At 53.6% G+C, this 13728-nt stretch overlaps 1 protein-coding gene across 2 annotated transcripts in view; it reads right to left on the bottom strand.

Moving 5' to 3' along the window:
* Nucleotides 1-4112: 4112 nt before the first annotated feature.
* Nucleotides 4113-13728, bottom strand: part of ALDH1L1 (aldehyde dehydrogenase 1 family member L1) — a 40182-nt gene continuing 30566 nt past the window's right edge. For both annotated transcript variants that reach the window (XM_045574293.1, XM_045574294.1), the window contains exons 19-23: nt 12885-12983; nt 10371-10536; nt 7637-7742; nt 6202-6401; nt 4113-4381 (exon numbers count right to left, since the gene is read on the bottom strand). In XM_045574293.1, the coding sequence (XP_045430249.1) occupies nt 4326-4381; nt 6202-6401; nt 7637-7742; nt 10371-10536; nt 12885-12983 (627 nt within the window). In that variant the 3' untranslated portion in view covers nt 4113-4325. The remainder of the gene's footprint in view (nt 4382-6201; nt 6402-7636; nt 7743-10370; nt 10537-12884; nt 12984-13728) is intronic.

Raw genomic sequence — 13728 nt, 5'->3', positions numbered from 1 at the left:
ATCAAGAGATTTTGGAAAGGGGGGGGGGGGGGGGGGGGGGGGAGGAGGCTCAAGCAGTTACTAGAAGCCTGCTCATGCTCAAAGAGCCAGAAAGTTAGTCCCTCCAGAGGGAAGGCTAAAGGGTGGAAATGTCAAGTGGCAATAGGAATCCACAATTTGGGGAACTTGGAAGAAAGAAACTTCACTCAGTGCAAACAACTTCATTGTGATGTAGTCCATGCGGGGCTGTTAGGAGCCCTGGGGCAGCCCTGGCCCCTGCGGGTGCTTTCCGCCCTGAGCTGGTCTAGCCCTATGGCAGTGGAGGAGACATCTTCCCATATTCCAGGTGGAAAAGCAAAATGAGCTCTCAGAGGTATAGGAGGGCTGACTTACATAGGCACAAGTCCCCACCCCTGGTCCATGATTGGCTTCTCCTCATGCAATTAAGGACTCCAAATCTTCAAAATTTGATTGGTTCAAAGGGCTCTGTCCTGATTGGTCAGAATGGGGCTGCTCTTATTGGTTGGTGTAGATGTTGACCGTGGAATATATCTACATAGCTCCAATTGGATAGGGAAAGCCTCATTCCTATTGGTTGAAATAGGATTTCAGGAACTCCTTTATAGGGTCTGGCTCCTATGACAGAAACACAGTGCTAGCAAGTAACTTCAGGCTTCTCCCTGAAGTGCAATTTGTGTGAGAAGCCCCTGCATAGAAATGACTGCTAGGTTGTTATTGTTGTGGTTTGTTTTTTTGTTTTTTTGTTTTTTTCATTTGATCCCAGGTCACCGCCAGGAGCCCTTCTTAGTGTTAGGTCTGTCTGAATAATTTAATGGACACTCCCGCCCCTGGGAACTGACCTTTAGACCACTTCACAACAGACATTCCCTTTTGCTTAGCACTTAGCACTTGCTAAGACTACATTCACTTGCTAAGACCATTCTCTTTCCCCTCAGGACCCGCTCAGAGAATTCTCCGCCCAGAAAAAGCCCACCTAGAGTCCTTTAAAATCTCCGACTCACCGTCCTTGGGTGCTGGCACCCTTTGGGGCTCAGCCCTTCTGGGTTTCCAGATGACCTAATAAACTCAGAACCCCGTTTGGCCTCGTGCATTCCTCCTCTGGCAACCCTAACACTTAGTAGGTATCTTCTTTCTCAGGGCTCACTGATATTTAGCAGGATTTAGGAAATACTGCATTATATTATTTCAACGAAGGACAATTTTGCATGTTTAACACAAGAGGTTCTCCAGGTTCACAGACACAAACTGGCAGCCTTCTTCACTTACGGCTAGGTTTGGTTCCACCTGCACAAGTCCTCAGGAACCTGGCTTCCGAGGGCCAGCCGTGCTCTGGCTCCTCCTGCCTGCCGCAGGGATGGAGGGGTCAACACTATGTTTCTAGGAGTGAATTGGCCTCATGTAGGCATTTTGGGCAAGACTGACTACTTACTGTACGTGCATTTCAATTTGATGCTGTTTTTAGAGTGTTGTGCATCCTCACCTTTTTAATATATTTATCATTAAGCCCCTTTTCGGGGGCCTGATGCTATGGAGGCCAGACATGACAGGGATCTCCCTTTTCAGTGTTCCTCATGGAAAGAGATAAGGGAACCATTTCTAAGTGGAGGCGGCCAGGGATTGAGAAATATTAGAAATAAAGAGAGGAGACACAGAGATGGATTTTAAGCTGGGAGCTGGGTGGGCCGCCATCCTGTCTGCTGGAGAGGCAGGAAGACAACGACAAGGGCCCCTCCCAGCGCATTTATTTTATACCCCAATACCAGGAGGTAACACCAACTTATTTGCATTCTTAAGTCGGCCCTAGCATGCCTGGATTTACATATCTAGTCCCGCTCCTGCTGACATCTGGGCTGATATGAAGGCCAAGCTGACAACATGCCCACCATCTTGGGGAAACATGTTCCCAAGGTGTGGCTCTGCCTACGCCTTGAGTTCAGCTGACGATAATTAAAGAAAATTGCCTTCCCAGGCGGCCCTCTACACCCCTTTACCTGTTTGTAAGGTAAAACACTTGACTTCTTGGACCAGCTCAGAACACCCCACAACAGCCAGTGAATGACTAGAGTGACCATCAGGCACTCATCAGAGAATAGAAAGCAGTTAATAATTAATTGTGCCTACTTGAGGAAGCCTTCATAAAATCCCCTAATACAGGGTTCAGAGAGATCCCAGGTTGGCAAACAAATCCACACCGAGAGGGTGAAGCATCCCAACTGCATGGGGAGGGGACTCCTGTACGCAAAACCTGCCCAGACCTCACCTATGTCTCTCTTCACCTGCTGTTCATCTGTGTCCTTACCACATTCACTGGTTATAGTGAACTGATCAACGTAAGTAAACGTTTCCCTGAGTTCTGTGAACTGCTCAAGCAAATTAACTGAACGTAAGGAAGGGGTCGGGAGAACCGCTGTTTTATAGCTACATTGGGTAGAAGTTGGAGGCTCACTGGAGACTTACTAACTAGCATCTTCAGATTGACAGCTGAAGTGCGTGGGAGCAGTCTTGTGAGACTGAGCCCTAGCGGGTAGCGATCTCCTGGGAGATAGTGTCAGAACCCAGTGATATCATAGGACATCAGCTTTAGTGGGTGTTGCAGGAAATTGCTTGATGTGGGAAAACACCCTCACATGTGTGGTGACCAGAGAAGTGTTCCAAGTGTTCTATGTAAAAGTAAAGGAGACACGCTGGCGAGAAACACATAGGAGGGGGAAATGGGGTGGTTTTTAAAATTATACTTACTTAGCCAAAACCGGTTTGGCTCAGCAAATAGAGAGCATCGACCTGTGAACTGAAAGGTCCCAGGTTCGATTCCGGTCAAGGGCATGTACCTTGGTTGCAGGCACATTCCCGGTAGGGCGTGTGAAGGAGGCAGCTGGTCGATGTTTCTCTCTCATCGATGATTCTAGCACTCTCTATTCCTCTCTGTAAAAAAATCAATAAAATATATATATTTTTAAATTATACTTACTTATCTTTTCAGGAAAATTTGTAAAGAGCGAAAAGAGCTTTTCTGGCGGTGATGAGCCCCTTCCCTCCCCAAGACAGCATGCCTCTCACTGAGGATCCCCTTCACCCCTCTCCGGAAGAGGAGGCACAGGAAAAGCTCCTGGTGCAGGGCCCAGTTCCTACTGTAGGGCTGTAAGATCACCGCTGTGTGTGTTGGTTGTCCCACTGTCCTCTGTCAGGTGACAGGAGGAAAAGCAAGGCTTACAGAGGACGCTCCTCCAGAAGGAAGCAGCACAAAAGCACCTCAAATCGAGATGAGTGGGCAACCATCCCATAAACATATTTTGGATTAATAATAATAATAATAATAATGATAAAGGGGGAGAAGACTCAGAGCCTACTCTTCAGGTAGGTAGAGGTCTCAGGTAGAACTATCGTGGGAGCCCTGGCTAAAGCCAAGCTCCATGTGTGTGTCTGAAGAGGCGAGGACGGTATTTCTTGGCTTGACTGGCTTGGGTTTGGATAGGACTGTGCTCGAGGTGTTGCCTGCCTTTCTGCTGTGAAGGGCTGTTTGCAGGGAGGCCAGGTTGACCCCCTCCGAATGCTTCCCACCGGGAGGAGCATGAAAGAACCAGCTGAGGGCCGCTGCATTCGCCCGGGCTCCGCTGCTGATGCCCTGGCTCTGGGGTGTTTGAGGCACAACAACATGGACCCAGAAAAGGGACAGAGGTGAGACTTGTCTGGTTAAGGCAGGTCCACAGCCCCTTCGCTGAAATGCCAGTCCGGGGCGACGACCCCACGGTGGTCCAGGGGCTCCCTCCCACTGCAGTGTCCTCTGACCAGCCATCAGCTGAGGCCTCTCTGCCCTGGTGGCTCCCACAAGGCCATATTTGCTGCATCAGAGTCTGCGCTTCTTCAGCCCTCCCTGCTTCCTCCCCTTGGTGTCTGGGATGAGAGGGCTCTCCTCACAAGCCTCTCAAACGCTTACCTACTCTTCAGCACCTGCTTTCTGAGGCTGGAGCTGACACACGCCCACTTCTCAACCCTGTGTCTCTCCCCACAGCAACTGGCTCTCCCGGGCCGAAGCGTCACTTGTGTGCCAGGATTTGCAGGGCCACCGAGGGCACCCCCGTAGGGACGGGCAGAAAAGACACTCGGGTGCTAGCTGCTGCTGGTCAGAACCTTTATTCACCCTGGGACCACTTTCTCAGTAGCCACATGTTGGACTGGGTTGTGGGGATGGGGTCCCCGACAGGGACCGGCCAGTTCAGGTGGAGGTGCTGAGTACCCAGGTGGGGGCTAGAAGGACAATCAGGCTGCCAGGGGAGGCAGGTCCGGCTGTGGAAGGTGAGATGGCTTTCTTCTCACGAGACCTTCCTTCAGTACTCAAAGGTAACCGTCTTAATCCTCAGGTACTCGTTCAGGGCCGCCTCTCCTGCAAAACAGCACGTGCCATTGGGACCATCATCATCAGAGTACCTCCTGCGCAGGTATTATCTCACAGAACCTGCAGCCAGCGAGGGGAGAATGGCTCAGCCCCAGGTTCAGGCAAGAAACCGAGACCTGGGGAGGTTATCATCAGCAAGGGGGGATTCCAACAGGCATCAGTACAGAACCAATCTGTTCAGGAGACTTCCCCAGCTCCAGCCACCTGCACTTAAGGGAGGGGGGGGGGGGTAAGGGGAGGGGGAAAGGGCAGCCTTATCAGCTCCAGGGCAGCCCAAAGGCCCTCGTGGTGCCTTCCTATTACCCAAGGGTACAGCCTCTCCACTGATGTCTCCCAGCTAATTTCAGATCAAGTTGGGACTGGAAGAAGGGGTGCCTCACAGGGTCCCTGGGACCCCTGGAACTTGGCAGTGCTATGTGGCTGGTGTGTTTCAGCCCCAAAACCGGCACGAGAGGCCTGTGGCTGCCTGACAACTCCCCCCTCCCCCCCGCCCCCCACCTGCTAAGGCTCGCCCCAGAAGCCAAGCTTCCCTGACGCTGCTGCCCACGCTGTTCTCACCGCCAGCTGGGGCCCACTGAGGTCTCTGGCCCATCCCAGCTGGGCTATTTGGAAGGCCTGGCTTGTGGGCACAGGACACAGAGACAGTGGGAGGAAGGTCTAGGGGTGCAGGAGGCAGACTTGAAAGTGACAGAGGAATCCGTGGCCTCCATCGAGGATGATGGTCCTCATGGATTTCTGTGGAGGACACCAGGATGGTGGCCCAGGGGAGGTGAGGACAGAGCGGGAAGAAGTGATCAGCATGCATGTGCATGCGTGTGTGTGCATGTGAGCACCCCGGTTCTGCATGCATAGTATTTTTAGACAGTCAGGCTTGGGAGGTATTGCTGGGCTCCTTTCATGAGAGCCCTTGGAGCTTTCCTCGGGGTTTGAAAGATGGAGGGAAGAAAAAATAAAGTTGTAACTACCCTTTAGTTTCAGCCTCCGCCTGAACCTCCCTGGAGACCCTGAGCTGGGCAAAGGCAGCCAGAAGGGATGGAGGTTTCTCCGAGACAGTGTGCTGCTCTCTCATGCCTTCGCTCCCTGATAAGCTTGGCATCATAGCTATAGTCCCCAACTACAGCCTGTCCCCAACTGCTGGCTTCCGGAATGCGGGCCTCACACTCGGTCACACGGTAGCCCAGGAAGAGAGGGTGCTGGAGCAGAACTCCACTTTCCTGGCAGGTCAGGCCCGGCTTGCATTCTGCTTGCTACCTAGAATGGCCTTGTCTCTACACTAGGGACTCACACTGTACCGGTGGGTACACTTAGCCCTGTGGCTTCTCTTCTCTCTGAGGATGAAGCCGGAGGCCTGTCTGTGGCCCCTGGGTCTCTCGATCTGGCTCCTGCCTACCCCTTTGGCCTGCTCTCTTTTTTCTGTTCCGGCCCTGGGCCCACACCAGCCTCTCTCTGCAGCTCTGAGACCAAAGCTGATGCCCTCAGGACCTGCCTCCCCTCTTCCAGGAGCACACATCCTCAGGTCGTTATGGCTCCTCCCACCGCTGGGGTCTCAGACAGGCCCTCCATGGTCCCTGGATAAAGTTGCCCTCCCAGTCTCCTTGCCCAGATTACTCTGACCTGTCTGCTTCTCAGCATCCCTCACTTCCTAGAAGGACCTTGTTTATTGCCTCAATTATCATTGTCCCTTCCCAGTAAGAAGTGAGATGCTCAACCATCTTTGATGAACAACCGTCTTTCCATGTTACACCCTTGCCCCCAGGGACAGGGCCTGGCACCAAGTGGCTTAAAACAGATGTGGAGGGTCAGGTTACCCAAGTCTTTGCCAAATCCAGACTGCTTGAAGCCTCCGAAGGGGGCGGCCACGTCGGTCTTGTTGTACGTGTTGATGAACACAGTGCCTGCCTCCAGCTTGTCACTGATGTACAGGGCCTTGCTGATGTCCCGGGTGAAGACGCCGGAGGCCAGGCCGAATTCTGTGGCATTGGCCCGAGACAGCACCGCATCCACGTCGCTGCAGGGAAACGCCAGGAAGAACTTGGTGAAGGAGGGCTGGAGGGTAGCGTTGGATGTGGGATTCAGGGAGACCTGCATCCTCTCCCCCAAAGCTTGGGGAGGTTATCCTCCAAGCTTCCCACCACTCAGGACCTTCTGAGGAGAAACGTGGAGGAGACAGGGCAGCAGAGAGAACCAAGTTAAAGAGAAGAGGAAGAACAGAGTTGGATTTGTACACAGTCGGTCACCAGGACCCTTCGAGAGGTCACTGTTCCGGAGACTTCCTACGTTAAGGCAGGGGAATAGGGAATAGGGGAAAGAGGAGGCCAGTGAGGCCCCCACCACATAGGGAAAGGCATTTGTGTTGGGTATCCCCCAGGGAGCCATGTTCAGGGGTCCCTTGAAGAGTTAGCACACTATGTGCTGCGTAGATGGCAGAAAAGCATCTTATTCTAATACAATCAGAATGGGATGATAACTTTTTGAAAGGATAGTGCATTAGGAGGAGATATCATTTGGTAATTTATTCAGAGGCTTTTCTCTGAAAACTAACAGTCCATAAAAGACTAGTTCAAACATGGCCACAGAGTCCAATCCCTCTCTGTGGTAGTTCAAACATGGCCACAGAGTCCAATCCCTCTCTGTGGTAGTTCAAACATGGCCACAGAATCCAATCCCTCTCTCTTTCAACCCAAGCTGCCTTGGTGAATTGCTGGGCCAATAGAACCTGGTGAACGTTAGGTTCTGAAATTTCTGAGGCTGATCAGTGCGTCTTGGGAAGCCTTGAAACATACGCCCAGTTTCAGTGTGGGCGGCCTTGAGGCTGCCATGGGAGAGAACCTTCAGGGAGGCTGGACCCACTCAAACACAGCCATTCCAGGTATTACCACCGAGTCCTGGACCTGGGACAGAGCAGAGCAATTAGCTCCATCAATTCCTAACCAGACTGCAGATTCATGAGTGAAATAAATCGCTGTTCCAAGCCACTGTTTTGGGGTGGTTTATTACACAGCAGTAGATGATTAGGGCACAGACCAAGCACACCATGAGAGACACCCAAAGGCTCAGAGAATGCTCACTTGGGGACCCAAAGCCCTGCCAGTGCCCTGGGGCTCTCCTCACCTCAGTGGTTGATGGGACCTCGGCCCTCCACCTGTCTGAGTTCCCCTCCTGAGTTCCCACAAGGTCAGGTGGAGGACCCATAACACATGACAAAAACCAGGCTCTTGAGAGACAAAAAGCCGGATTCCATACCCATCGGCAAACCGGGAGATGACCATGACCGGCCCGAAGGACTCCTCCTTGGCTATGAACATGTGGTCCTCCACGTCTGTGAAAACCGTTGGCTCGAAAAAGAAACCTATTGGGGAGACAGAGGCCCATGGAATGGGGAAGCCCTCCCCCAGCAGCCTCTCCCCTCCCGGCTGGGTCCCACCAGCCACAAGCACATCCCACTCCGGCAATGCCATGTGGAATACCTGCATGGTGGATGCCACATACTGTGCATGGCTTTCCTATCCCATACATGTGAGCTCACTTCAGCCTCACCACCCTTTCAACTAAATGCTGCTGAGGAAAATGAGGTTTAGAGTTGGTCTGTGATAAAGCTGACATTGGGGTCCAAGTCTGCCCAAGGCCAGCACAGATGCTCCAGGCTATGCCAAAGCCTTGGGGTTTTTTTTCTGGTGATATTCAATCTGAAAATATATACAGATGTTTTTGCTTCGTGCAGCCTCCCAGATGGCTGTCCATTGGTCACTGTGAAATGGTGGGGGAGGAGGGTTGACCACTGGTCCTGATAAGCAAGACCTCCCAGGACTGCCTCCCTTCTTCTTCCTGGCACCTCAATGTGGCCTGACTCCTGGGTGCAGGGTAAGCATTCTTGGCCAAGATACAGCCTCCTGCTCTCCTATCAGCGTGGATCTACCATGTATTCCCACCCAGGCTGCCACCCTGCAGGCCCTTGCTGCCTGGACAAAACCATTTCAGATGGCAAAATGTGTTCAATAACTATTTCTACCCTGAGACCCTGTTAGACTGAGATTTAATTCTGACTTAGGAAACATCAACAGACTTCACATTTTCTGTCTCTGGGTTTTTAAAAAAAAAATAACTTTAAAAGTCATTTAATTAATAACATATTCCATATTTTATATATTTATAAATATATTTTAACATTAATTACCATTTCAAAACTGTGAGTTGTGTATGAATACATCTTGAGTCTTGTGGTGTGTGTGGCCTGTATTTGCCCACCAGGTGCTGGGAGCTCGGGGCTGGCCAGCTGCTGTCCCTCTCCCATCCCTTCTTGCTCCTTTCTCTGTGCTGCTCTGGGGAGCGCCTCATCCTCCAATTTCCAGTTGGGTTTGGCCACTAGGAGGCAGCTCTTGTATTGCAGCTCTGCCCCTAACCAGGTCCCAGGAATTCACTGCCTCCTCTTGTCCTTCAGTTCAGACAGTGGTGGTGAGGGTTTGCTATTGCTCTTGGTTCCTGGAAGCTGCTCTTTGAGCAGTGCTTTCATGTCTCTCTCTCTCTCTCCCATCCACCTCTGAGCTCTGGCCTCATGGAAGCCCCAGTAGATTGGGGGACGGGGAAGAGGTAGATGGATAGTGGCAATAAAACTGTTGAGGTCTGAGGTGCTCAGGAGTGCCTGTGGCACAGCGATGGCCTGAGCCTGGCTGCCATTTAAGCTGGAAAATGAGTTCACCGGTGGGGAAACCAGGGAGGCGCTGGCTAAGCAGAGAAGCAGCAAATGCACAGAGAGCGAGAAAATGTGAGATCTGTTCAAAGCGAGCGTTAAGCATGGCCAGAGCATGGGTCAAGGGCGAGCAAATGAGACAGAGATCAGGATCCTGTTGGTGGGAAATGGAGAAGTTGGGGTTTGCTCTGCGGGAGACGGGGTCGCTGTGGAAGAGTTCCAACACCGGGCTGGCACAGCCAGACCGCTGGCAGCCGCACAAGCAAAGGATTAGCAGGTTCTAGAGATCTCAGAGGAAGCCCCGGTGACAGTCCAGGCAAGAGCTGAGCAAGAGGCAGAGGATCAACCTCATGGTGGCAGCGATACAGGAGAAGCAAGACAGATGTCTACACTTCAGAGCATTGAATTATTAGATTAATTAAAAGTAGGAAGTCAAGAAAAGTCAGGAGTCATAAATGCATTCTTTCCTTCCCTCCTTCGTTCCATCAACTTAACTCAGGCTTGGTGTAGGCTCGGTGCTGACACGAAGGACCTAATGGTAGAGAGGGGACTCGTGGCGCCTGTGCCCCTGGAGCAGGCAGTCTAAGGGGAAGCAGTGCAAACAGTCCACACCTGTGGCTCCGGCCCCCCTGGCTCTGCTGACTTAATCAAATGGAAGATTCTAGAGACACTGGTGTGTGTGTCTGGGGTCAGGTTGGGCATGGGGCCGCTGTGATGATGTGATGGATTTGGTACCCTTGACTTTGAAGGGCCTAGGGGACATGCAGGTGGAGATGTTCAGGTGGTCAGGAGTCCTGAGTGAGGAGGAGCCTGGAGACATATATTTGGGAGCATCCGAGCCATTGCTGAGAGTGAGATCCTCTAGGGAAAGCGTCTCACATGAGAAGTGCTTCAAATTCGGGACAGACCTTGGATCTACCTACATTTAAGAGGGAGCTCCCAGCAAAGAGCAACTGCCAAGAAGTAATGGCCAAAGCCAGGAAAGCCATGCACTCCAGGGCCATGGACCCCACGGGAGGAAAGAATGTCAAGGATGCAGTGACATTAGTGACAAGTCAGAGTCCACTACGACATAGATTAAACCAGCCTTCACCTTGCCAGTCCCACACCTGGTCTGGCAGGTGTCCAGCTAGCCACGGCCACCCCATGCAAAACACTGGATGGCGCTGAGACCTGAGAGTCTGATTGTGCAGGTACCGGGTCTTCCCATACCTCCTGTTAGAGCTGAGCAAGAAGCCACAGGCCATGCTACCTGCTGCCTCCGTTTGCCCAAGCGGTGCTCTGACTGACCTGGCCGAGGGACCTGATTCCCACCGCAGACCAGAGTGGCCCCTTCCTTCACGCCCCGCTGGCAGTACTCTATCAGCTTCCGAAGGTGGGCTTGGTGGTTCTGCGGCCCGTGGTTGGTGTCCCGGTCTAGAGGGTTGCCAATCTTCATCTTCTTCACCTCTTCTACCTGCGGAAAGTCCTCCCAGTCAGGACTCACTCAGCTGCTGCGGTTTCTGGCTTTGCTCACTATCTGACCCCTTTCCCATGTTTGCATTTTCACTGGCCCCTGAAGAAAGGCCACACGCCAGTTTCTGGCACTCAGGACATTCCCTATTCCTGTTCCCAGCCTGCCTTTCAGTCTGAAATGCAAATGTATGCTACGTGCAAGGATGCCTGAGCTCAGTGTCGGATGGACTGGGAAACACAGTTGTGAGGATACGAGCGAATGGAAAAGAGAGGCAGGCGTGCCTGTGAGTGAGGGATGCCGGGGCTGGGGCAGCACAGTCTCTGCACTGGTCCTGCCCCCAGCTTCACGGACTAAGAAGCTGAAGGAAGGCTTATCGCGGGAGTCCAGTATATGCAATGCCTTGGCGACAGGTGGGACAGGCGCTGAGTGGAATGGAAAAGCCTAGGCCTGGAGACTACTCCCCTCACCCCCACTTCTGCTGCTTCAGAATTGAACTTGAAGGCCCCCTTCTCCAGGAAGCCTTCCCTGTCGTCTCAGCCAACATACAAGTAAGTCTTGGCTTTGCTACCCAGAGATGGCCTGGGTCTCCTCAAGGGGTGTACCAGATGTATTTGCCGATTCCGGGGCTGGGATGGGGAGAGACAGAAAAGACCGGGGTGTGGGGTGCTGTGACAGGAAAAGGAATTCAGGTGAACATAGCCATCCTGTGGGAGTGGAGGGGCAGCACCGGATATTCAGGGCTCTAGGCTGGAGTCAGCACCTCCCGTTTTTGTCTCCCGCTTCCCAGCTCCTCCCTTGGTTTCCTAAGACCAAACAAGGACATCTCTGCCCTAACTGTAGCCTCTCCGAGGTCAGACCCAACTGGCCTCCTCCTCTGTGACCTGGGCCACTTCACTCCATACCCGCAGCCCAACTTAGTAAGATGCAGGAGGCGTTCAATCCCCAAACCCTGCCCTCCGGCCAGGGCCCCTTAGCTCCTCTGACTGTCCTGAGGAGTCCCCCAATTCAGGAGAAGGCTTTACGTGCTCCTGCCTGGCCACCCAACTGCTCCCCTGTATCCCCAGGACAGCAAGAGCAACCTTGCGGAGTCTCCTGATATGAAACTCACTCTCTGCATTTGGGAATCCGAGCCCTGCCCTCCCCCAGGGGAGCTGAGGGAGCTCCACTCTCCTTCTTGGGAGACCTGCCATGGGCCCTGCACGTGCCCGAGCACAAGCTGCAGACTAGAGGACCTCGGGGACAAGAGGAGCCACCCAACAGTGTCACCAAGAGCTCCAGCTGACCTGGCAACTCACCGCAGCTGTGTGACCAGCTCAGGCGGACCTGGGCTGGTGTCCACTCTGCCAGCCCACAGGAGCGTGTGATGCATGAGCAGCTGTCATCTCCAGCTACTAGGTTGGGAGTAGTTTGCTCCCTTTTAGAGAATTTGCCCCTTTTTTCACTGCCTTTCCCGTTTTCACCCAAGTATTCAAGGTCTCCTCCAGGAACACCTTCTAACAGCAGTCCCACCCTCTCCCCAGCCTACTCTCTCCTCTTGCTTCCTAAACAGTTTAAACCTGCGCATAGAGGCTGTGCCCCCAGCATCCCGTTGTGTATCCATTGGGATTTGATTTTGCTCTCCATGACACGAAGGGGAGGGGGGCTCTTGGCTGAAGCAGCCAACCAGAGCTCCCCATGCCCTGCACTGCCTGAATGGATCCCGGGTGAACCAGAGACCCGGAACCACCAGCCCGCACCCTTCCCCACAGCCTTTTCCAACAGAATTTCCGGGGACAGAGTGATTTTCCTCTCTGCATCTATGAACGGAGGAGATGCTGTCAGCCCCACCCATCCCCTTTGCTGTGGGCACCCCCTCCGCAGTGGCCATGGGAGGTGGCTGCTAGCAGGTCCCGGAGCTGACAGGGGCTGCCTCCTCCAGCCGGTGGAAGGCCACAGTCAACAACTGTTGACAGGAGACAGAAGCCTAGCTCCTCAACTCCAGGGCACACCTGAGTGGTGTCACTGTGCTCCACATCTCCTGTCTGTGGGTCAGGCCAAGGCTGGACGTCACCTGAGACCACGTCCTCGGTCCCCGTTCCCTCCTGGACCCTGGCATCTTCCAGGCTTTGTGTGAGAGCTTATTTCTGGTAGGCCACATGGATTCCTGCCTCAGGCTCCACTGCTAGGGACCTGGCCTAAGATAAACCCTTGGTGTTTATGTCTATTTCCGCTGCTGGATTTTTCAAATAATAAAATCCAGTGAAGGCTTGATACAGCTCCCCTGGTGCCCAACTCCACCTGGCCCAGCCCTGCAGCCAGCTGACTGCCCCGGTGCACCAGCACCGCCGAGACCCAGTGGCAGAACTTACCACCTTCTGCACAAACTGGTCGTGTATTGAGTCCTCGACGAAGAGCCGGCCTGCTGCAATGCAGTTCTCGCCTTTGTTGAAGAAGACGGAGCTCATCCCCTTTGGCACATAGACAGGAATGCTGGATTACAGCTGCTCCCAGAGGTGCCAGCTCCCCACTCCCACTGGGCCCTTGTACCCCCTTCCTACAGGAAAGGGGAGGAATGCACGTGTCCTGGCCTCCTAAGGTGGCCAGGCCCAGCCAGTGCTGGGCACATGCACTGTACCCATTCCTCAGTCACCTTGGGAGGAGAGGCAAAGGGTGACCTGCCCCGGGGACAAGGTTTGTGTCCATGTCGCAGAGAGCGGAGAAGAAGAGGAAGCGAAGTGGAGTGAGCCTGAGGACCCTGCACACCGGATGGGCTCCCTGGGGTGATTCAAAGAGAGACAGAGCCCACACTCTTGGAGTTGAGCCTGGCAAGTCTGTTAGCATGGAATGGGCAGCAGAGGGTGGGCCAAGGCAGGTGGCCATCCCGGCTTGGAAGAGATGGGGTGCCAGCCCAGGCTGAGGGAATTCCTGGCAGGAATCCAGAATAAATGTGCACACAGGCCCAAGGGAGCCCACTTTGGGGGCCTGGAGAGCTCCATGTGGGGAACGGGGAGGAGCGAGAGGCTGGCTGCTCGGCTCTCCTGACAGCTGGGCCTGCACTGCCCCAGACTTTGGGCCAAGCTCTTGAGCTGAGGGGCTAGCCTCCCTTGGTTTCCCCATCTAGTGAGGCTGGGCTCCCTTCCATGTCCATGCTGGGTGTCACATCACCCTCCACGGTACAATAGGAAAGAGATGGGGTGGGGCATATCTGGGTGC

The sequence above is a fragment of the Pipistrellus kuhlii genome, unplaced genomic scaffold (genome assembly GCF_014108245.1).
Source record: "Pipistrellus kuhlii isolate mPipKuh1 unplaced genomic scaffold, mPipKuh1.p scaffold_m20_p_6, whole genome shotgun sequence".
NCBI lineage: Eukaryota > Metazoa > Chordata > Mammalia > Chiroptera > Vespertilionidae > Pipistrellus > Pipistrellus kuhlii.
The sequence above is the reverse complement of the archived record's forward strand: the minus strand, read 5'-3'. Positions and strand labels throughout refer to the sequence as shown.